The sequence below is a fragment of the Chenopodium album genome, chromosome 2, assembly GCF_948465745.1.
Source record: "Chenopodium album chromosome 2, dcCheAlbu1.1, whole genome shotgun sequence".
NCBI lineage: Eukaryota > Viridiplantae > Streptophyta > Magnoliopsida > Caryophyllales > Amaranthaceae > Chenopodium > Chenopodium album.
This window is the reverse complement of record NC_137835.1, coordinates 76,438,863-76,463,960: the sequence shown is the minus strand read 5'-3', so window position 1 is coordinate 76,463,960 and position 25,098 is coordinate 76,438,863. Positions and strand designations below refer to the sequence as shown.

The following is a 25,098-nucleotide window of genomic DNA, read 5'->3' as shown; positions in this document are numbered from 1 at the left end:
CTAAGATGTTAATTTTACCAATTCACCATTAAGAAAATAATGATACAGTTATTTTGAAACAAACTATGCATTGCAATTTGCAACACATAAATTTTTTTTACATAAATTAAGTTTTTTCTTCGAACAAAATACAATTATCTTGAAACAAACTTTCTTATTATTATAAGATAAACAAGTTCATACAAACGAGTTTCTCATCTTGCCAATAAATAAGATAAAAAATTAAATAACAAAAAACATCAAAATCATGGACACAAGATTTAAGCGATCAAAAGTACATTGCAAAGCAAAATAATTTAAAGTAATCATATATAAACAAAAAATTAATTAAGGGCACCATAAAACCAATTGATCCGCACCCCGCTTGCTCGTAGTTCCTCTAATCCTCTCCACCTCTATGTTAAATTTGATTTTTCTTGAGAATATGTAGGAAATTATTAAACTAAACTTGTTTAAAAAGACAAACTTTTAAATAAAACGGATGTTCAGTAAATTACTGAACATCCGTTATAAAGTGACAATAAAATGTGTAAAAGTTACACTAAAACGCACAAAAGTTACTCTGACATATATATAAATTATTTATGCTTCATTGATAAATTTGACAAAAGTGACACTAAATTTGACAAAAGTGACACAAAAGTGTACCCGATGTTCAGTAAATTACTGAAAACCGGGTGTATACAAAAGTTTTCCGTTTAAAAAAGCATAAACGGATTCCCAACAAACACTTGATTATATAACCTAGTAACCAACCAATGTTGACGTAAGTCCGCCTTGTAAAAGACTTATTATATTGTATAACTTTACTTGACAAGAAACCAAATACAACTACTTCCTCCGTTTCATATTATTTGCAACGATTTGACATAAAGTAGAGAGGAAAAATGTCTAATCGTTGCAAATAATATAAAACAGAGGTGGTATATAATTAGGATTTCTTTGTTATTAAGTGGATGCATTGAAACTAAAAACAAGGGATATCTTGAGCCGCAAATAGGCAAACATGCTTCTTTGTTTGACTTACCACAAGTGTTAATTGCAAATCTGCACGATCAGCTCGGTTGATGTTTACTTCTTGGGCAGTTGGATGAAATCTTGCAATAATTATGGTTTTGTACGAATCCGATTTTCTTTGCAACATTCGTTAAAGATGTAAACTCTTGAGGATGAGTCGTGGAAGAGGTTTAATCATGAAAATATAGTTTGATTATATTTCCATGATTAAACCTCCTCCTCGACTCCTTCCTGTAAACTCGAAGCCACCAATACTAATAACAATAGCAAAACAGAATTAAAGAAACAATTGTAATGGAATCGAGCTTAGACGGAATTTTTGTTGGGTTTAAAGACAAACAGAATATTTGGAAAGGGTTGATAATGAAAAGAAATTAATATGATGTTGGTGTATATGAATAATACAGGGTTTGTCGATATAAGAAATTTTTGTTGGGTTTGAAGAGGTCGGTCAGCAACGTAAATTGATTTCAAAATTAACTAACAATGATTTTGTTTATTTAATTAATTAAGGTTAATGTCCGTAATGTAAATTGTTACTTGTATTAATCTCTCCTTATGTTTTGTTGGACAAATTATCAATATAAATCTATTCAAATTTTATTATAAATAAAACTATAAACTCAATATTTTATTTTAAAAAATTTATTTAAATACTCGCCGTCCCTTAATTAAGGGACGGAGGAATATACGTAACCTTTTTACACTTAACAAAAAAGTTTAACCCCAATCTCCCGTGACCGGGCTATATATTTAGTATTCAGATTCCAACACTCTTATATAATCTAAGTAACCAACCAAAATTATAAAATTCTGTTTAACATAAAACTCTTCCAATATCGAATTCTAAATCAATGGCGGAAGAATTGCTGGATTTACCGATGGATTTGTGGACGGAGATCTTAGCGAGGCTACCCGCGAAAAGTCTGATGAGATTGAGGTGTGTTTGTAAAAGCTGGTGTTCATTAATTGATTCCTCTGATTTCAGGCTTTTACATGTTCAAATTTACAACAAGAAACACAAGTATGTGTTAGGAACAAAATACGGTGAATGTAGCATTCATAGTATCGATACATTTGAAAAAATTGATGTATTTTTCGAAACTCGTCGATATTGCCCGGTTATGGGAGGCTGTAATGGATTGATCTTGATGTTTTCCTTTAAGAAGGATAAACCTGATGAGTTCGTACTTTATAATCCTTGCATTCGAAAGTCCGTTGTGATTCCTCGTTTTCCGTGTACTTCTATTGTTGGCAGCAGCAGCAGCAGCAGAGACGTCATCGTCAGCAGAGAATTGTTTTGCCAAGGTTTCGTTCCGTCTTGTAATGATTATAAGGTGTTTTTTGTTAAGTCTCCCGACTATGGGATTTGGGTTTATTCGTTAAATGATAATCGTTGGAGGATCAAAGATAGGTTGGATGTCTCGATTCCAGGGATTTTAAGTTTGAATCGAAACGGTAATGGGCGTGTTTTAGAGTTTAAGGGTGCTATATACTGGTTAGGATATGATAATCCGGAAACTAGTCTTGGACCACTTAACGTATATGTTTTAAAAACTCATCTTGTATCGCTTGATTTTGATTCCGAGGAATTCAAGTTTGTCGAATTGCCTGATGCTCTTAAACAAACAGGTGTCCTTCAAAACTGTTGTTTTGTCCTCGACGAGTCTATAGCAGTTTTCGGTATGTCTTCTGATCGTACCTGTATATGGGTTTTGGTCGATGAGGATAAATCATGGCGGCTTTGGTATACTGGGGATTCAAATTCAGAAGCTCTTCGGTTTTTTAGGGAAGGTCTTTGTTTGCAAATTTTTAATGCTGAGAAAAACACATTTTATGTGTTTGATTTTGATAGACGACTGTACTCTTATAATTTCAAAAGTCACCAGATACAACAGGTGGAAAATTATGTAGATGAACATTATAATTTAAAGAATTATATGGAAAGCTTGATACTGCACAACTGTACAAGCAAAACCAAGGGAAGATTTTGACATGATTGATGCTGAATTTAGTACTATAATTCCTCATGTTGTTATTATACAATGTTCTCCTGTTGCTAGATACTCTGTCTTAGATTTATTTCGTAACATATTAACATTTCAGTGAGCGTTCAATTGACCATTGGCTTAGCATAATTTTTTTTTTTTTTGACACAAGCTTAGCATAAATTAAACTATAACGCAAATGCCTTTTGTTTGTTTGTTTGTTTGTTTGTTTGTTGTTGTTGATCTTCTCCATATAACAATCATGTGTTGATATTAGGGGTGAGCAAAAAATCAGGGTACCCTGAATCGAAATCGGAACCTGTTCCGGTTCCAGGTAGCAAACTGGAGAACCTGTTGTAACAGGTTCCGGTTCAGGTTTTCAATTTTTTAGAACCGGAACCTGAAGGGTACCCTGTACCTGATAAAAGAATCACTTAATTTCAAATTATACACTAATTTTTAATCAATTTTTAAATAATAAATATCAAAATTACAATTATAAAAATATATATATTAAATTTGTTAGACAACTACTACTAATTTGTCTTATTTGCAAGTTGCAAACATTATAAATTAGTGACCAACCAGTTTTTTATTGAAAAATCCTCGAAAAAGTTAGTGAGTATATTATAATACAGGGTACCCTAAATTGGAACCGGAACATGTAGGTTCCGGTTCCGATTCCCAATTTTCAGGAACCTCCGATTCCGATTCCCATTTTGAGGAACTTGTTGCAACAGGTTCCGGTTCCTGGAATTTTTATAGGGTACCCTGTTATGCTCACCCCTAGTTGATATATGAATTTTTCTAGCCGACCCCACTTATGAAATAAAGACTTTGATTGATTACTAGGTATAATATCTGATTAATTGTAACTCTTATACTAAATTGCAATTTTGCATGATCGTCAGTCCAGTTAATGTTTATTTCTTGGGTAGTAGGTGATAGAGTATAAAACATATTCATGAACCTCAACCATCAGTTTAAGCTTTTGGTTGAGTTGATCCTTTAACATGGTATCGGAGCCAGCGTGACACAAAGGTCACGGGTTCGAATCTCATCCGCCCCTCCTTCAAAGTGAAATTAATTTGCACCAGGTATGGGTGGGTGTGTATAAATAACTCTTAACTAAATTGCAAATCTGCACAACCAACAACAGTGTGGTTAATGTCTATTTCTTGGTTAGTAGGATGAAATCTTGCAATAGTTATGGTTTGGATTTTTTATTTGCGACATTTGTCAAAGATGTAAACTGTGAGGATGAGTCGTGGAAGAGAATTAATCATGAAAATATAATTAAAATAACTATAGTTTCATGAATCATGATCAAACCTCTTCATCGATTACTCCTCCTTGAAAGCCAATATTACGAAGAAACATAAATTTATAGGGTAGGGCTTGTCAATTTGGTTGTTACTTGAAAGCCAAGACCCAAGATTATGGACAATTCAACAAGAAACATAATTTAATACGTGGAAAAAAAAAATTGGAAATTAAACTCGCCGTTGCCGGGGATCGAACCCGGGTCACCCGCGTGACAGGCGGGAATACTTACCACTATACTACAACGACTTTGGTGTTGATTTATTTATTTTTTAAAGTTAATTAAATTGTAGTAATTGTTATTGTATATTTGTATTTTCTTTATTGTCGGTACCTCGGTGGAATTTTTGAGGTTTTTCACTTTTATTTTTTATGCTCTTGGGTAATGACTAGTGAGTGCCAAAATGTATAGTAGGAGTTTAGGACTAGTGTTAGTTAAATCGCGGTATGCTAAATAAGTTCAAACGTACAACACATGGTCTAATTTGAAAAAAATATAAGTTTATTATCTTGATAAACAAATTATATATTAATAAATATGATTTTTTATTAAATGACAAAACAAAAAAATCAACAATTTTTTATTTTACAAATATATGGGGTTCACTTGTTGATATAATTACAACCATGTTTGATTGGATAATTTTGTTGATAAATTTAAGAATTTACCACTTAATAAATGTTGTTTATTAAGATGATTAATTGGAATTCTCTTGTCTAATTTTGTTAACTAGACTACACATGTAATATTGTACGGGATATCATGTAACACGTAGACACGTACCAGTATAATTCGCATGTTTCAATTCGGTAAATAATTACTCCATAACTATATAGTCTATATTTAGACCCTAGAAAACAAAATTGCTAGCAACCATTTCTTGAACGGCTTTGATGTATAAATGTAAGATAGCCGTCAGCTTTGCTCTATGTGCCACTTCCTTGCAAAATATAAATCATCTCATGAAATATAAATTAATTTTTTTTTTTAAAAAATTAACATTATAAAATTATTTATAATCAAAATAATGAATTGAAAAATGTGAAAATAAAATGATACAATTATTTTGAAACAAATTATGCATTGCTACACATTGCATGAAATATTTGATAATCAACAACTCATCTCCAAGAAAGAATATATGTTAAGTTATTTTTCTTCTGGAAAATACAATTAGTTTGAAACACACTTCTTATTATTATATTGCAAATTCAAATCTGCCAAAATTGCGAAGTTTTAGCGAAATGACTCCATACAAATTAGGCCCGATTCACCACGAGTATCTCATCTTGCCACTAAATAGGTACAACATTATCTACCTTTCTAAGAAATAACAATAACATCAAATCATGGACAAAAGATAACAGCGCATCAATTAAGAGATTAAAAGTACATCGCAAAGCACAATAGTTTAATTACATATATAATAATCTAAACAAAAGTTAATTAAGGGCACCATCGATCAAGTCCAATCGATCTACTAGTAATTGATATCACCTTGCTCGTTCCTCTAATCCTCTCGATCTCCACCTCTATGTTGAATTTAATTTTCTTGAGAATGTGACAATGTGTAGGAAAATATTAAACTTAACTTTTTTAAAAAAAAACTTAAATAGATTCATTCCCAAGTCCTGATATAACAAGTAACCAACCAATATTATATATGGCTTTCATAGCATGTATTTGTATTTATTATAAATTAAACATTAAAATAAATCAAATGCATTACAAAATAAAAGTTACCCTTAAAAACGATTAAAGTTATTACTAAAATTGTTAAAATTACCCTTAAATTGTCCCCTCCACCTTATACAAATATATAAACTACACTTGACAAATGGCAATTCAATACCAAATACAAATATAACTAGGATTTCTTTGTTTCTTTGATTGACTTACCAACTACAATACCTGTATTGCAAATGTGCATGATCATCAGCCCGGTTAATGTTTACTTCTTGGCTAGTTCATCGTAGGATGAAATCTTGCAATACGAAATCTGATTTTCTTTGCGAAATTCATCGTCAAAACTGTAAACTCTGAGGATGAGTCGTGGAAGAGGTTTAATCATGAAAACATAGTTTGATTATATTTCCATGATTAAACCTCCTCCTCGACTCCTTCCTGTAAACTCGAAGCCACCAATACGAATACTAGTTAATAACAACAGCAAAACAGAATTAAAGAAAGAATTGTAATGGAATTGAGCTTAGTTGATTTCTATAGATGGACGGAATTTTTGTTGGGTTTGAAGACAAACAGAATATTTGGAAAGGGTTGATAATGAAAAGAAATTAATATGATGTTGGTGTATATGAACAATACAGGGTTTGTCGGTTTGGCTGTTCCTTGAAAGCCAAGATTATGAATAAGTCAACAAGAAATATAAATTTTATACGATAAATATATATGCCAAAAAAAAAAATAAAAAAAATAAAAAAATCGCCGTTGCCGGGGATCGAACCCGGGTCACCCGCGTGACAGGCGGGAATACTTACCACTATACTACAACGACTTTGTTATTAAAATATACTATAATTAATTATTCATCTGGTAAAGTAAATTTTTATTATATACAGAGTATTACGTATTTGTATTTTCTTCATCGTCGGTTCCTCAGTGGAGATTTGAGGTCTTTATTTTTACCTTTATTATTTAAAAAAAAAAATAAAATTGTTTTATAATAATTAACTACGGAGTATTGAGTACCAAAATGTATATTTGATTATTAGGAGTTTAGTGTTAGTTATGCTAAATAAGTTCAAAAACGCAATACATTGTTTTATATGAGAAATACAAGTTTAGCACCTTGATAAATAAATTTTGTTTAGAAAAAACTGAAAATAAATCAACAATTGTTTTAGTAACTATGAGGTCTACTTAATATAATTGCAAAATGATCATGCTAACTTGACAATTTTGTTAATTTATTTATGATTTTATAATAACTCCGCCAGTGGGTTTCCCGCTGCCAGTCCCAAGCCTGGATAAAGGAGGAGGGTTACGGTAGGCCAGTGACAGCCAGTATAAAACTTCGTCACATCCCATGACATGAGCCAAACAGATATTTTCGTGGGGGCGTTCCCTACTCAGCGACGCGCTGCACTTCCTAGACCCGGGTGTAGTGATAAGTATGCAAGGGTTGCTAGGTCGTCGCCCAGAAGCGACGCGCCACATTGCCCGAGTGTGGTGTCAAATGAGCAAGGGCGGGCCATTGGGGCGTTCCCTACTGAGCGACGCGCTGCACTTCCCAGACCCGGGTGCAGTGATAAGTATGTAAGGGTTGCTAGGCCGTCGCCCAGAAGCGACGCGCCATATTGCCCAATTGTGGTGTCAAATAATCAAGGACTTGGAGTTGGGATCAGGAGGGAGCGTGGGAGAAAAGAATTTAGTTTGCGGATTGGTTCTTGGAATGTGGGGTCTCTTACGGGAAAATCAGCAGAATTGGTAGAAGTAATGAAAAGACGACGCGTGAACATCATGTGCCTCCAAGAGACAAGATGGACAGGAGAAGGAGCTCGAGGCTTGGTTTTGGGGTATAAGGTATGGTATGTTGGGCAAGAAACGAGCCACAGAACAAGGAATGGTGGAGCTAGGAACGGAGTTGGTGTGGTTCTCGATGAGAGGTTGGCAAAAGAGGTGATCGAGGTCTATCGGAAGAACGATAGGTTGATAAGGCTGAAGTTGCTATGTGGCAAGGAGATTGTGAATGTTATCAGTGCTTATGCTCCCCAAGTGGGTTTAGATGCAGAAGAGAAACGACAATTTTGGGAGGACCTAGACGAGGTGGTGCAGGGTGTCCACCACTCAGAGAAGTTATATATTGGAGGGGATCTAAATGGGCACGTTGGGGCGAGCCGAGATGGCTATGAGAGTGTCCATGGAGGCTTTGGGTATGGGCAGAGGGACGCCGGTGGTGAAGCTATTATGGATTTTGCCCAATCATATGATTTAATTTTGGCTAATACTTGGTTTAAGAAGAGGGATTCACACTTGATAACTTTTCGGAATGGAGCAAATGCAACTCAAATAGACTTCCTGCTCACAAGGAGCATAGATAGACAAAGTTGCATAAACTGTAAGGTTATCCCAGGGGAGAGTGTGGTCACCCAACACCGGCTATTGGTAATGACTATTCGTCTGAAAGAGAAGGCGAAGAAAAAAGTTAGACAAGAAGAACCAAGGATAAGATGGTGGACCCTAAGGGATGCAAAAGCTAAGGTTTTTACAGAAAAGGTAATTGAAGAAGCGGATTGGGATGGAGAGGTGGATCCGGACATGACCTGGTTACGAATGAAGAACTGTTTCCTAAGAGTGGCCAAAGAGGTCTTAGGGGAAGTAAGGGGAAGAACTTCGGTACAGAGAGATACTTCGTGGTGGAATGAAGAGGTGAAAGCAGTAATTAAGCAAAAAAGGGAATGCTATCAAGCCTTAGGAAAATGTAGGAGTGATGAAACCTTTGCAGCGTATAAGGAGGCTAAGAGTAAGGCAAAGGCAGCTGTTCGCCAAGCAAAAGAAAAGGCATATCAGGAGGTTTATGAAAAGCTTGATTCCAAGGAGGGAGAAAGGATCATTTATAAGATGGCAAAGAGAAGACAAGAGGCAAGGAAGGATATTGGCATGGTGAAGTGTGTCAAAGATAAGAACCAAATGGTCCTAGTGCAAGAGGAGGGCATCAAGGACAGGTGGAAGGGGTACTTCGATGAATTATTTAATGGAAGTAATGGAGTTGTGATAGGAGATACCTCTATGAGTGATGAAGAAATCAACATGGAGTATGTGCGAAGGATTAGGAGAGTAGAGGTGGAGATTGCACTGAGGAAGATGAAACCTAAGAAGGCGGTTGGCCCTGATGGGGTACCGATAGAGGTGTGGAGGTGTTTGGGTAAGATTGGTATTGATTGGTTAACAAACCTTTTCAACAAGATATGGACGGCTACAAGGATCCCACAAGATTGGAGGAAGAGCACCTTGGTCCCGGTTTATAAAAACAAAGGAGACGCTCAAGATTGTTCTAACTATCGAGGAATTAAGCTTATGAGCCATACTATGAAGTTGTGGGAAAGGGTGATTGAACAAAGGTTGAGGGCATGCACAAGCATTTCAGATAACCAATTTGGTTTTATGCCTGGGAGATCTACTATGGAGGCAATCCATTTGATAAGACAAATGATGGAGTTTTATAGGGTAAAGAAGAAAGATCTTCATATGGTCTTTATTGATTTAGAGAAGGCATATGACAAGGTGCCAAGAGAGATACTTTGGTGGGCAATGTTGAAGAAAGGTATCCCACGAAGGTATGTAGACCTAGTTAAGGATATGTATCGGGATGTGTCAACAAATGTGAGGACATGCGGAGGGTTGACAAAAGATTTCCCTATTACAATCGGATTGCATCAAGGGTCTGCATTAAGCCCTTTTCTTTTTGCAACGGTTCTAGACGAATTAACTAGACCAATTCAAGATGAGGTTCCATGGTGTATGCTGTTCGCAGATGATATCGTTTTGGTGGATGAGACTAAGGATGGGGTTAATGTCAAGTTGGAGCAATGGAGGCAAAGGTTGGAATCTAGAGGGTTTAAGCTAAGTCGGAGTAAGACTGAATATTTGGTATGTCGTTTTGGCACTCAGAGGGGGACAAGCAATGAAGTGGTGAGTTTGGATGGAAAGGATTTGACCATGAGTGAATGTTTTAAGTACCTAGGGTCGATCATCCAGAAGAATGGTGACATTGATCAAGACGTGACCCACAGGATTAAGTCAGGGTGGCTTAAATGGAGAGCGGCCACGGGAGTGCTATGCGACCGCAGCATTCCCTTAAAGTTGAAGGGAAAATTCTACAGGACTGCCATAAGACCAGTGTTGCTCTATGGTACAGAATGTTGGGCTTCTAAGAAAGAGCATATTAAAAAGATGGAGGTTACGGAAATGCGCATGTTAAGGTGGATGTGTGGAAACACTTTAAGAGATAGAATCAGAAATGAGGTTATTCGCAAGAAAGTAGGTGTGGCGGGCATTGTAGATAAATTAAGGGAAAATCGTCTGCGTTGGTTTGGACATGTAAGACGGAGACCCGAGGGTGCACCGGTGCGAAGAGTGGAAGAGTGGGACCATGGAGGGATTAAACGAGGAAGAGGGAGACCAAAGATGACTTGGTTGGAAGGAGTGAGGAAGGATATGAAGTGCATGGATTTACGTGAGGATGAAGTTTTGGATCGTAAGGGATGGAGGAGAAAGATTTATGTTGATGACTACACGGAATAATCAAATTTGGTTCATGTTAGCCGACCCCACTTTTGGGATTAAGGCTTTGATTGATTGATTGATTTATGATTTTATAATAAACGAATTTTGTTTATCAAGATAATAAGTTGGGACTCGTCTAATTTTGTTAAACTAGACTACACATGTAATAATGCACGGGGTACCAAGTAAGTGGCGTAACATACTAACATGTACCAACGTAGACAGTCTAGACACGTACCAATTCGCATGTTCTAATTTGTACTCCATAACTACATTTGGACCCTAGAAAACGAAACTGCTAGGCGCTAGCAACAATTTCTTGAACTGCTTTGATGTGTAAATTATAAGATAGCCATCAGCTTTGCTGCGTGCCACTTCCTTGCAAAATACAAGGATGAAGACTGATGCAATAGAATTCGACAGATTTTTACATCAACCTTTACAATTTTTTCAGATACACAAAATTGACGATACTAATATGCTAATAGTTTTATAAGTAATACAAGTCAATTAACACAATTTGTTGGACTGATTTAAACCACGCTAATCCCAGATAAGGGTATACCTGCCTACTTGCCTAGGTCTTCTCGATAGATGAACTTCAACAGTTGAGCTGTTAGATAACAATGGTACTGAAAATTCGTATGTAGTAACCAAGTTTTCAATGGTTGGGCGGCTGTCTTCACATTATAATAAGCGTCTTGCTTTCAGTCCTCTTTGATCCTGGTTAACACAGAATGTAAATGTGCAACAAATAAAAAGTCATTAAGCAACGACACTTATAATAAGAATTATTAGAAGTGAGGTATATTCGGGATCTGGAAACTAGCATCTTTCATGCAGACTGTGATTAAAAAAAATAAATAAATAAAAAGAAAGAAAGAAAGAAAGAAAGAAAGTAATGCTTCTGCAACTAAAGGTCATGCTAATGAACGATGACAATGTTCACAGTGAACAGAAGTGGCAACTTAGCAGAAAGAACCAAAAAATGGTGAAGGATGATGTTGACAAAAATACTTTGAACAACACTATGTTTATAACTTGAAAAACCAATGCTATCTTTGTTTGACTAAAGGATGATGCACAATGGTGGACAAAGCAAGAATTTTATGATAGCATTCATAGTGGAGGGAGTTGCCGACCTCCATAGTGATTAATTACAGAAATGAAGTTCACATAGCATTTATAGAGAGAACAAGTGAACTATACTACTCTATTCCCATACCTCATTTTTTCTCTCATGTCATTCTAAGGCAGAAAGAATTTTCAGTGTCCTGCTTAAGAGGTTCAGACAGCTTCTGGTTTTCCACTCGCTGCAGCTGAGATGACAATTGAAGCAAATCAATAGTTGTCCCATCTTCACACAACAAATGATCCTTGATGTTCATAAATTTGGAACGGTGGTGTATCTCATTTCCAAATTCAGAGTGTGCATTATTACCATAATTAAGCACTGACATGAAACTTGGTTGATTTCTTCCTGTAGAGCTGACAATAACCGAAGAATACCTGTTTTGAACTTCACTTGTTAAAGCCTGAGCACCATTTCCAAAGATTTTTTCAGAGACTTCGTTCACACTATATTGTGGACAACTGCTTGGTATAACTACAGGGTGACATCCAGGCATTGCAGATGAATGGCCAGAAGAATTTTGTGATTGAAATGACAGAAGAGAGAGAGCACAACCGGACTCTGATATTCCTGCTAATTCTTGAACGGTTGATGCTGCGTCCAAAAGAGCCAAGTCTTCATTCCTAGGTGAGTTTGTTTGAAACAAGGAATGTGAGACTATTTCAGGCGTATGTTGATTGACATTCTTGCCAAAGGGAAATTGTGTTCCAGTATTATTTGTGTTGTCAATAAAAGGGAACTGTTTTTCAAAATCATAAGGGGGCAAAATAGATTTTGGCTGAAGCTGTCGATTTATGCAACTATATGTTGGCGTTTGTGTACAGCCTGTTCCATCCTCAACCTTGATATGCTTAACCCAATCATTCGTTCCATATTTCACTGTATGGGAAATGCCTCTTGGTAGTATATCTTGGCAAATAAAGGATGTTGAGGTAGGTGTAAACCCCTGAAAATTGCTTCCTACAGAGCATTGAAAATATCTATTGTTATAAAAAGGCATGATGCTGTTTTCCATGAAATACACTCTATAGAAGCTAGGACATTATTGAAAAAAAAATAAAATCTTGCGAAGTATGTGCATTACCATATAATGATTGATGCAATGACCAGGTAACAAAAATACTAGGTTAGCTAGCAAAGATGTCAGGTTAAAAAAACTACTTTTCTTTTGGACTGAATAAACTACAAAGAGACAGAATGCAAAAAAAAGAGAAAATCGAAATCAGCTTAACAATAGTCATCATTCAGCACCAAAGTTTGTTTTCTCCAACACCTTCCTTTTTATTTACTTTCTTCTTGCCAAGGGTGGATCTCACAAGGTATTAAATGACAATTCAATGATAAAAATGTATGGATACATCATACATGTTGAAAGTATATGCAAGATAAGGTACATTTTAAGACATTTTATTCTACAGTTGAGTGTCTAAACCACCAACAACTAAGTTTTATTATATACTTTGTACAAGAATAACAACATAGAATTAAAATGCAGACAGAGGTCAATTAGGCAACAATTAGCAGGTAAGTTGCTCCAAATTGTAGGCTTTTGGATCAGAGAGGGCATGGTGTGAATCATGGGTATTGAAAGGTAATCATGATCCAATCATTAGTATAGTATGCACAAAAAAATGAAGTTGAAGATGTAAAGAAGACACTTCCAAGGGAGGGGAAAAAGGTTTCATTCGCATCATATCGAAGGAATTAACAACTTCTTGGATTTGAAATGCTCCAATTTTCTTAATTAAAATCTAGAAGTGGGCTAAATCATTGCAGAGCAGAGCATTGCGCTGTACAAAGAACCCTATAATCAATTACCATTTAAAAAAGACCCTCACTATTATTTGTCAAAAAAAGTAAGACCACCACCCCCCCCCCCCCCCCCTTAATGACGCAGAATCCAAATTGATTGAAAGTGGCATATTAATCCACAGCCTATAAATGTCACACATTTACAGCTTACACTTTTCTACTAGGTGAGACTAATTTCAAAAATTTCATGAGGTAAAGAGGATAAATTGATGTTACCAGTGTATGACTGAAACGATCTCCCATTTCTATTACTAAAGCCTACTTGAGGTTTCCTTCTCCTTTCATTGTGACCTGCAAGTCGTTTACGACAGCTTCGCTTACCATCATCAAACTCACCCAGCAAATGGAACCTGTATCACCAAAAAGCCAGTTTTTACAACTGAAAATGTCACTTTTAGCCATTAGAATAACTAATAGTTACCGAATATTCAAAATGTGTTCTAAGATTGTATCACACACGCAAGTGGCATGGATTACGAGGAAAAGTCTAGAAAGGTAGACATTGTATGAAAGAGGAGTATGAAACATCACGAAACATGAAGAAAGCAAAATATTTTGGAAATTTAATACTACTTAATTGCAAAACATAATAAATTAGGAGCTTAGCTGAAATTTTACAACCAGATGCATCAAGCATAAGTTGATACTTGATACAAACTTGGATTTATCAAAAGGTAAAGAAGAGATCCTATCACAAGCTGCAAATTCTCGTCAAAACCATAATGTTATCAGTGTTTCTTTCAATCAAGATATCAATCAATCAATCAATCAAAGCCTTAATCCCAAAAGTGGGGTCGGCTAACATGAACCAAATTTGATTATTCCGTGTAGTCATCAACATAAATCTTTCTCCTCCATCCCTTACGATCCAAAACTTCATCCTCACGTAAATCCATGCACTTCATATCCTTCCTCACTCCTTCCAACCAAGTCATCTTTGGTCTCCCTCTTCCTCGTTTAATCCCTCCATGGTCCCACTCTTCCACTCTTCGCACCGGTGCACCCTCGGGTCTCCGTCTTACATGTCCAAACCAACGCAGACGATTTTCCCTTAATTTATCTACAATGCCCGCCACACCTACTTTCTTGCGAATAACCTCATTTCTGATTCTATCTCTTAAAGTGTTTCCACACATCCACCTTAACATGCGCATTTCCGTAACCTCCATCTTTTTAATATGCTCTTTCTTAGAAGCCCAACATTCTGTACCATAGAGCAACACTGGTCTTATGGCAGTCCTGTAGAATTTTCCCTTCAACTTTAAGGGAATGCTGCGGTCGCATAGCACTCCCGTGGCCGCTCTCCATTTAAGCCACCCTGACTTAATCCTGTGGGTCACGTCTTGATCAATGTCACCATTCTTCTGGATGATCGACCCTAGGTACTTAAAACATTCACTCATGGTCAAATCCTTTCCATCCAAACTCACCACTTCATTGCTTGTCCCCCTCTGAGTGCCAAAACGACATACCAAATATTCAGTCTTATTTCGACTTAGCTTAAACCCTCTAGATTCCAACCTTTGCCTCCATTGCTCCAACTTGACATTAACCCCATCCTTAGTCTCATCCACCAAAACGATATCATCTGCGAACAGCATACACCATGGAACCTCATCTTGAATTGGTCTAGTTAATTCGTCTAGAACCGTTGCAAAAAGAAAAGGGCTTAATGCAGACCCTTGATGCAATCCGATTGTAATAGGGAAATCTTTTGTCAACCCTCCGCATGTCCTCACATTTGTTGACACATCCCGATACATATCCTTAACTAGGTCTACATACCTTCGTGGGATACCTTTCTTCAACATTGCCCACCAAAGTATCTCTCTTGGCACCTTGTCATATGCCTTCTCTAAATCAATAAAGACCATATGAAGATCTTTCTTCTTTACCCTATAAAACTCCATCATTTGTCTTATCAAATGGATTGCCTCCATAGTAGATCTCCCAGGCATAAAACCAAATTGGTTATCTGAAATGCTTGTGCATGCCCTCAACCTTTGTTCAATCACCCTTTCCCACAACTTCATAGTATGGCTCATAAGCTTAATTCCTCGATAGTTAGAACAATCTTGAGCGTCTCCTTTGTTTTTATAAACCGGGACCAAGGTGCTCTTCCTCCAATCTTGTGGGATCCTTGTAGCCGTCCATATCTTGTTGAAAAGGTTTGTTAACCAATCAATACCAATCTTACCCAAACACCTCCACACCTCTATCGGTACCCCATCAGGGCCAACCGCCTTCTTAGGTTTCATCTTCCTCAGTGCAATCTCCACCTCTACTCTCCTAATCCTTCGCACATACTCCATGTTGATTTCTTCATCACTCATAGAGGTATCTCCTATCACAACTCCATTACTTCCATTAAATAATTCATCGAAGTACCCCTTCCACCTGTCCTTGATGCCCTCCTCTTGCACTAGGACCATTTGGTTCTTATCTTTGACACACTTCACCATGCCAATATCCTTCCTTGCCTCTTGTCTTCTCTTTGCCATCTTATAAATGATCCTTTCTCCCTCCTTGGAATCAAGCTTTTCATAAACCTCCTGATATGCCTTTTCTTTTGCTTGGCGAACAGCTGCCTTTGCCTTACTCTTAGCCTCCTTATACGCTGCAAAGGTTTCATCACTCCTACATTTTCCTAAGGCTTGATAGCATTCCCTTTTTTGCTTAATTACTGCTTTCACCTCTTCATTCCACCACGAAGTATCTCTCTGTACCGAAGTTCTTCTTTCAATCAAGATAGCTGGAAAATTATTAACAGGAAGCATAATCAAGAGTTTTGTGAACATGGGGTTAAGAGGAGATTTATTAGCAAGTTCACTGCTGCTCACGTAATGTTGTATCTACAACCCAGGATCGGAAGGATGAGGTCTTACCTGATGAATCTAAACAAGTAGGCAGTCCAAAAGATCCAGAATAATAAACAATATTGCAAAACAATAGCTCCACTTTTTCCTACATAATGAATAGAAGCTCTAAATGTACTCATGCCCATAAGGCCATAAGTGGATAAAGAATAAGGAGAATCACAAACCTGCTACACTGCTGACAAAACCTCTGCTCAATACCATTAACAATAACTTTAGGAGTCTTCGAATGAACATCACAAACTTTATGCCTCTTGTGGTAATCTTTCGCGGAACTGAGATCTTTATGGCAGCCATAAACTTGGCAATGTACAGCCTGAGAGCTAACTCGAGCCCTTTTTGGAGGTGTTGAAGAGTCAGCTGAAGACAAAACATGAGCTGTTGCTGTTCTAGTTGAACTAGAATTTGGATTATCTCCAAATCCACCTAATTTCAAATCAATTAGTGATGATTCACGGCTACTTGAGTCCATAACCGAGCTTGAAAATTTAGAACTTGATTCATCATCTCCAGAAATGGCATTAGTAGTAACATAAGAACTATAAATATCTCCATCACTACCATTATCCTCTAACTCATTCCTTGTTGAATCAGTAGGACATTGTCTTCTTACCACTTCTGCAATACCCAATTCAGAAAAACTACGATTTTCGACTGATTGTTGACTAGGGGTTAACACACTATCCTCATTGCTAAGAGGGGATTTATGTTCCCAACCTATCAACACATTTTTACCTTTAATAATTGAATCAGATTGAGAGATTGCTTCATTTGATTCAAAACCCTTATCCAATGAATCAAACCACCAGGATTCCATGATATACAACAAGATCAAAATTCCAAACACCACATAAAAATTCCCCAACAAAATTTTGCAATTAATTCTCTTAATTTGATGTTTAGCACCTGAAAACACAATCAAAATCATACAATTGAGCTAAAATTTGGTACAAAATCGCAAACCCCACTGAAAAGAACCATCAATTAGTAGTTAAACACCAAAAGTCATCAAATTAAAGCTGAAAATTTGCAAAAAAATAAAAATTCTGAAGTAACCCAATTATACAAAAGGCAACATCAAAAGAACCCAGATAGCAAGAAGCAAAACCCCATTAAAATTCAGTGATAAAAAGTCGAAATTCAGAGATAGATCATTCAATGTACAAATAATTACTATACAAAACCAAAAGCAATGAAGAAGAAGCTCAAAACTAGATAAAAAGAGCAGTTAAAGAGATTACCAGTATTTGGATAGAGTGATGAAGCAAACAGTAGATAAAGGAGTAGGTACTAGGAATAAATATTTATTCTTTTTTGGAATTTTTTTTATTGTTACTTAAATTTACAATTGTCTGAAGCTTAATCAAGGGTTTTTCTGGTTGCTTTTGTAGTGGCTTTTTGGGAGGCAGGGGAGTAATAGAATTGAAGGAGAAGAATGTAGTGAGCTTTTTGTCAATTCTTTCCTTGCCAAATAACATCTTAATTTCCACAACTTTTAGGCATAATGTTAGGCTGTTTGAGTCAAAAGATTTTGACAAATTATCCATTGTCCATACGAGGGGTGTTCAATTGTTTACTTTTAATATATACTAGGTTAAGTCCCGCGCCATGTACGGTAATTTTTAATACTTAATACTTATCATTAGTTTAACACTATTATTTAATTATAAAAAATTATACCTAATTGCAAAATAGGATGAAAGTTCTGTAATTACAAAAAAAAATTTATCACACTAAAGAAAACAGAGAGAATAATATATGCATGACTAATAAAAATAACTATGAATTACATTACAAAGTTATAGATAGCAAACTATTATAGTATTATTACATATTATTGTATAAAAAAATAAATAGTAAATGAAATATTATTGCATAGTTTGTATTAAAAGCTTCTCTAAGGGTGTGTTCTATTCACCTGATTTTCACTGATCTGAACTTATTTGAACTTATCTGAACTTATTAGACCTTGTTAAAACTTATTTTAGTTGTAATTTGTATTGGGTAACCCTTATCAGAACTTATTAAACCTTATATGAACTTATCTGAACTTATTACACCTGAAATAAGTGAAAATAAGGTGAACAGAACAGACCCTAAGAAGCTTTGGCAAAAAAAAATAAAAAATAAAAAATAAAAACTTTTGGAGGGAAAATTTTAATCAGGAGATGACATGTGTCATTCTTGGTTTCGCCTTTAGTATAAAGTTATAGATAGTTTAACACTATTATTTAATTATAAAAAATTATACTTAATTGCAAAATAGGATGAAAGTTTTGTAATTACAAAAAAAAAAAAAAATTTAAAAATTTATCACACTAAAGAAAACAGAGAGAATAATATATGCATGACTAATAAAAATAACTATGAATTACATTACAAAGTTGTAGATAGCATATTACATATTATTGTATAAAAAAATAAATAGGAAATGAAATATTATTGCATAGTTTGTAGTAAAAACTTCTCTAAGAAGCTTTGGCAAAAAAAAAAAAAAAAAAAAAAAAAAAAAAAAAAAAAAAAAAAAAAAAAAAACTTTTGGAGGGAAATTTTTTAATCAGGAGATGACATGTGTCATTCCTGGTTTCGCATTTGAAAATTTTTAATCAGGAAAATTAAATCACATTTTAAATGACTCAGAATTAACATGTTTGAGTCAAAAGATTTTGACAAATTATCCATTGTCCATACGAGGGGTGTTCGATTGTTTTAGACTTTTAGTATATACTAGGTTAAATCCCGTGCCATGCACGGTCATAATTAAACTTTACAACAAAATTTATAAAGAATGGTGTTAATTCAACAAATTTATCCAAAAAAAAAAAAATATTTGTAACAAAATAATGGTCTCTAATTAAAGATATTGATGGTCAAAATTGTGTCTCAACAAATGTGCAAATCCAACCATAACTTATAAAAAAAACGGAGGAGTATAATATAATAAAATGATTTTGTTAAGTTGTTCTTATAAACGTTATGTGTATTTGTAAGATTTATACAAATTATCCTACCAAAACTAATATTCCTATTTTTAATTAAAATAAATTTTAAGTCGGAGGAAAAAAAATTTATGATAATCTTGGATGATGATATATGTCAATACCTTAATTTTATACTATGTTAGTATATTTGTAACTAAAAGATTTATAATATATAAAATATATGTTGAAAAATAATAATAAAAAAAAAAATTAATTGAGTATGATTTGATTAAATGTGTTGTCAAAATGGAAATAAGTATTATGGTAGGTTATAAAATGAAAGTTAATAAAATTTGGCAAAAAAAAAAAAAAAAAAAAAAAAAAAAAAAAAAAAGGAAAGAAAAAAAGGCGGGAAATTTTTTTATAACATCGTGACAAGTGTCACTTTAGGTTTGCTTTTAGTATAGGTTAATTGATTTGCCTATTTGGGGATTAAGCCTATAAGCAAATAAACATATACTAGCATATTATTTCTTCAAAAAAAAAAAAAAAATACTCCCTCCTTTTGTATGGGAAAGATAAAAAAAAAAAAAGTAATAATTATGGGCTATTTTTAAAACACAAATTTTTGTATTATTTTTAATTTTTTAAAGTACCACAACTTTTCTCTCTCCTCTTTTCTTAGCTTCTTTTTCAAGCCAACCACATATCACCAACAATCATATTTCTACTTGACCCAATTTTTCTCTTCTCTTTTCTTAGCTTCTTCTTCAAGCCAAACCACACATCACCAACAACCATAACTCTACTCCACCCATTTTCTCTCTCCTCTTTGCCAAATTGCTGCAATTAAAGCTCGAAATTGTAGAAATTGGGTGTCAAATTGCTGTGAAAAATTGTGATTAATTATCCTTAAGATCATCAACAACATTTGAAGTAGTGAAATCGATGAGAACCAAAGAAATGTGAGCTCGTTTTCTTCGTGAAATCTTAGATCGAACATTCTTCGTAAAAAATTGCAGGGTGTTACTAGTTTGGTCATGGGTTACTTGTAGGGTGTTATTGGTTTGGTAAGGGGTTACGTGTAGGGTGTTATTAGTTTGGTAAGGGGTTACGTGTAGGGTGTTAATGGCTTTGACTTGGATTGTGAGTATATCTACTAAGTCTACTTACCGCATAGGAAATATCGGGTCATGTGCAATTCATTAGAAACATCACACTACCAATTACCCTTGCATAGAGCTCTTGAGATACACTTGGACCCTTGTTCTTCTCAAGATTTAAGTTGGGATCATATGGTGTAGTGCTAGGAGCCACATCAAAAGAATCAAACTTCTTAAGTATTTTTTCCACATAGTGAGATTGACTCATGGAAAAACCACTCTTGGTCTTCCTTAAACGAATTCTAAGAATCACATTGGCTTCTCCCATATCCTTCATTTCAAACTTAGTGGAAAGCAAAGCCTTAGCATCATTCACAACACCAAGATTAGTACCAATAATAAGCATATCATCAACATATAAACAAATTATAACACAAGATGATCCAAAGTCTTTAGAATACAAACAAGAATCCGAAGAATTAGCCACATAACCACAACTCCTAAGGATGCTATCAAACTTCTCAAACCATTGCTTAGGAGCTTGCTTAAGACCATAGAGAGACTTTCTAAGTTTAGACACTTTATGTTCTTTCCCTTCACCACAAAACCCTCCGGATGAGTCATATAGATTTCTTCATCAAGGTCTCTATTAAGAAAAGTCGTTTTGACATCCATTTGGTGAACCACTAAGTCATGAATTTCTGCAAGGGCTACCAATGTTCTAATGGTGGCTATCTTAGTCACGGGGGAATAGGTGTCAAAGAAATCTATACCTTCTTTTTGGGTGAAACCTCTAATGACAAGTCTAGCTTTGAACTTCTCTATGGTTTCATCCGGTCTACGTTTCTTCTTGAAAATCCACTTACAACTTATAGGCTTAGAACCCTTAGGCAAGTCACAAAGATCCCAAGTGTGATTGGACATGATAGAATCTAGTTCACTCTTAATGGTCTCTTTCCAAAAACTAGCATCTATGGACCTCATTGCCTCATCATAAGTCTTAGGGTCTTCCTCTAAAAGAAACAAAGACACAACATGCTCACTTACAGAATCCACATCAAAGTCTTCTACAAGGAAAGAAGTCAAGAAATCCGGTCCAAAGGAAGACTCTACTCTAGGTCTCTTACTTCTCCTAGGTTCAACTTCTACCACTTTGGTAGAGGAAGAGGGGAGACTAGAACTAGGCATAGAATCAACTAGGGGCACATTCATACTTGCCTTACTAGCATGAAAATTTACATTAGAAGACAAAGACTTGTTCATAGGAAAAATATGCTAAAAAAATACCGCATCTCTAGCTTCACAAATTGTTCTATCACTTAATAACATGAACCTATAGGCTACACTATTATGAGCATATCCAATGAACACAGAATCAAAAGTTTTAGACCCGATAGTGGATTTTTTAAAGTCCGGTAAAGCCACCTTAGCCAAACACCCCCACACTTTTAAAATACTAAAATTTAGACTATAGCCCTTCCAAAGTTCATAGGGGGTTTTTATCCAAATTCTTATGGGGCACTCTATTGAGTACATAACAAGCGGAAAGAACGCTTCTCCCCACAAGTTATTGGATAAACCGAAACTAAGAAGAATGACATTCATAGTCTCTTTTAAAGATTTGTTCTTTCTTTCGGCAATGCCATTTGATTGGGGTGTGTAAGGTGGACTAGTTTCATGTATGATTCCATTGGCCTCACAAAAATCTTTTAAAGAATCCTTTCCATATTCACCACCTCTATCAGTTCTAACTCTTTTGATTTTAAGGTCTAATTGATTTTCAACTTCAGCTTTGTACTTTAAAAATGCACTTTCGGCTTCATATTTTGTTTTAAGAAAATAAACTTTGGTATAACGAGAAAAATCATCAACAAAAGTAATATAATAATTTTTTCCACCCCTACTAGTGCATTTTTTAAAGTCCGCCTAATCCGAATGAATCAATTCAAGTAATTTAGTACTTCTTGAGACCACTTGCTTAAAAGGTTTCTTAGTATGTTTGGCCTCAGCACAAATATGGCATTTTTCAAGTTTGTCATCTATTGAAAAATTAATCAAATTCATGTCCTTTAATTTTTTCAAATAAGAAGAATTCAAGTGACCCAAACGGTTGTGCGGCCAAACATCTAAAGACTCAACAATATAAGCAAAAGAAGTACTTTCATTCTCATTCATAACATTCAACACAAACAAGCCATTATTAAGGTAACATTTCCCAACAAAGTCTCCATTCTTAGTCATTACAATCTTGTCGGTCTTAAAGACAAGTTTTAGGCCGGCTTTGTTGAGAAGGGCTCCCGAAACAAGATTTCTCCTAAGAGAAGAGACATACAACACTTAATTTAAAAAATAAAGTTTTTCCGGAGGTGAGTTTGAGATGGACCTTTCCTTTGCCAAGGACTCCGGCGGTGCTACTATTGCCCATGTAGACATGATCACCATCGGTAACATCTTCAAACTCCGTCATCAAGGCCTTATTAGCACAAAAGTGCCTAGATGCTCCGGTGTCCAAAATCCACTCCACTTTGTTCTCAACCAATTTGGCTTCCACCACCACCACCGCAATGATTTCTTCTTTTTCCACAACATTGGCTTGAGAGGTGTTGCCATCTTTCTTTGCACCATGCCTTTGGTTGCATTGATATGCCTTGTGTCCAACGATCCCACACACATAGCAAGCACCTTTTGGCTTTTGGATTTTGTTGTTAGGAGTGAAGTTGTTTTTGAACTTGTTATTTCCCTTCTTCTTAGAATTTTTCCTGTTTCTAGACACATTCAAAGAAGACTCAACAAGATTAGATTTAGAATAATTAAGAGCTAAATTCTCAAACTTAACCTTAAGGCGATTAGCCTCTTCGGTTCTCATGTGACTAATGAACTCTTGGAGGGTCATGTCCTTCTTCTTTTACTTCAAGGAGTTCCGGTAGTCATTCTAAGAGGGAGGGAATTTCTCCAAGAGAACATTGGCTTGAAGGGTCTCACACATCTTTATGCCTTCACCAAGAATTTTGGTCATCATGTTTTCATATTCATGGACTTGAGACATGATAGGCTTCTCATCATCCATCTTGAAGTTGATCCATTTTCCCACCACATACTTCTTTTAACCGGCATCATCCGTTCCATACTTTTTCTCCTAAGAGTCCCAAATGGCCTTGCTTGACCTGAAATTGACAAACAAATCAAACAAATTATTGTTCATATGGTTGAGGAGATGACCACGAACAAGCTTGTTGTCCTTTTCCTTTTTCTTCAAGGCTTCCGTGATGGCCGCCGGAATAAGATCCGTTGCAACTTTGGCCTCTTCCTCCGCCTTCTCCAAAATTTCAATGACATCTTCATTCAAGACATAATCTATTTCCACTTGTTCAAAAAAGATTAGTAACTTTTGTGACCACCTCTATTCAAGACATAATCTATTTCCACTTGTTAAAAAAAGATTAGTAACTTTTGTGACCACCTCTTATAGTTGTTACCATCAAGAGGTTCCAACTTAGAGAGGTTGGGAAGAGACTTCACAATACTATTAGCAATAGACATAATTTCGTTTTCAAATTGTTGTAAAAATTGAAGAAATCTAAAGCAATAGTATAAAAGATGACAAAGTAAGACCGAAAAATTGATCTTACAAACAAAGGAACAAAATGGTGTGTCGTGATGCAAATCACTGACTTGAAAATGAAATTTCGGCGCAACCACGGTGCTCAATTGTATTCGCCGGCACGTTCCCTAAGGTTAACACACCACTTCCACACAAAGACACTTTTAGGTGGAAGGTTGGAGTCAAGTATCTTATGCCCAAAGAGAGATGTGTTTAAGCTATTGTGTTTGATTATTTTCAAGTGTATGAAATCAGAGAATTAAGTATTCCATTTATAGAGAAGGATGGAAGAACATAGATGATCATAGAAGAATCTCTTGCATCAATGAGGGGTGAATAAATCAGAATAAATTGATGAAGATTTAATCACCATAATCATCTTCTTAAGTGTGGGGGTAATAAGGAATCAAAAGAGTGCAAGAAAGGAATCCAAGAAGAAGGCTAAAAGACAATCAAGAACTCGGTATCCCACGTGCCCAGACCGGGCGCCCAACCGGGCGAGATCGCCAAGCAAAAATGCTTCTCGCGCCTGACCGAGCGAGCTTTCCCGGTCTGCCCGGGCACAAGAGAAATCTTCGTTTTTCTTGAAAATTAGTTTCTACCTTCTTCCGCCTTGCCTGGGCGGAATTGCCCTGGCAGCCAGGGCAAGCAAGAAATCGAAAAAATACTCCTTTAAACTTGATATTTTCTTCCTTTAACACAACAAATTGCGCCAATTGTTGTTATTGTTGACGAGTTGATGTTGTTGGTGAAGGTGGCGAGTGATAAGTGACTTTTATGTCACTTTTAGGGGTGTTTATCGAATACTTTTCCGGCTTATTTCAATAATTAAGCTCATTTTATCCTTTATTTCTATTATTTTGCTTATTCTCGTCTTTTATCTTTTTATCTTTTTATTTGAATATTTTGTAGTTTTTAGTTTAATTTAGATTAACTTAGTTTTAATAATTCCTAGTTTCTCTCTTTTTATTTATTTTCTTTTAGGTTCTAGTTTGTTTTCTTTATTTTATGTTATTTCATTTAATTTTATTATTTCTTTAGTTTTAGTATTTTATTTTACTTTATTTATCTAATTTTA

The 25,098-nt window shown here is 35.4% G+C and overlaps 1 protein-coding gene and 2 non-coding genes across 6 annotated transcripts; all 3 read right to left on the bottom strand.

Moving 5' to 3' along the window:
- Positions 1-4,505: 4,505 nt before the first annotated feature.
- Positions 4,506-4,577, bottom strand: TRNAD-GUC (transfer RNA aspartic acid (anticodon GUC)). Its single transcript has one exon. It is a non-coding gene; the product is annotated as a tRNA-Asp (tRNA).
- A 2,195-nt stretch (positions 4,578-6,772) lies between these two features.
- Positions 6,773-6,844, bottom strand: TRNAD-GUC (transfer RNA aspartic acid (anticodon GUC)). Its single transcript has one exon. It is a non-coding gene; the product is annotated as a tRNA-Asp (tRNA).
- A 4,042-nt stretch (positions 6,845-10,886) lies between these two features.
- On the bottom strand, positions 10,887-17,823 carry LOC145601020 (teosinte glume architecture 1-like). Of its 4 annotated transcripts, none has more exons than XR_014104339.1 (5): positions 16,563-17,630; positions 13,736-13,869; positions 12,017-12,667; positions 11,801-11,894; positions 10,887-11,298 (listed from the first exon to the last, which is right to left on the bottom strand). XR_014104339.1 is itself a non-coding variant. In XM_081656934.1 (5 exons), the coding sequence occupies exons 2-4, from the start codon at positions 17,210-17,212 to the stop codon at positions 11,814-11,816; spliced, it is 1,638 nt and encodes a 545-aa protein (XP_081513060.1). In that variant the 5' UTR covers positions 17,213-17,301; positions 17,637-17,823; the 3' UTR covers positions 10,887-11,298; positions 11,801-11,813. The 4 variants fall into 4 exon arrangements, 3 of the variants coding, with proteins under 3 accessions (XP_081513060.1, XP_081513073.1, XP_081513052.1); XM_081656934.1 differs by adding an exon at positions 17,637-17,823 and having other exon boundaries at positions 11,801-12,667; positions 16,563-17,301; XM_081656947.1 differs by having other exon boundaries at positions 12,085-12,667.
- Positions 17,824-25,098: the final 7,275 nt, after the last annotated feature.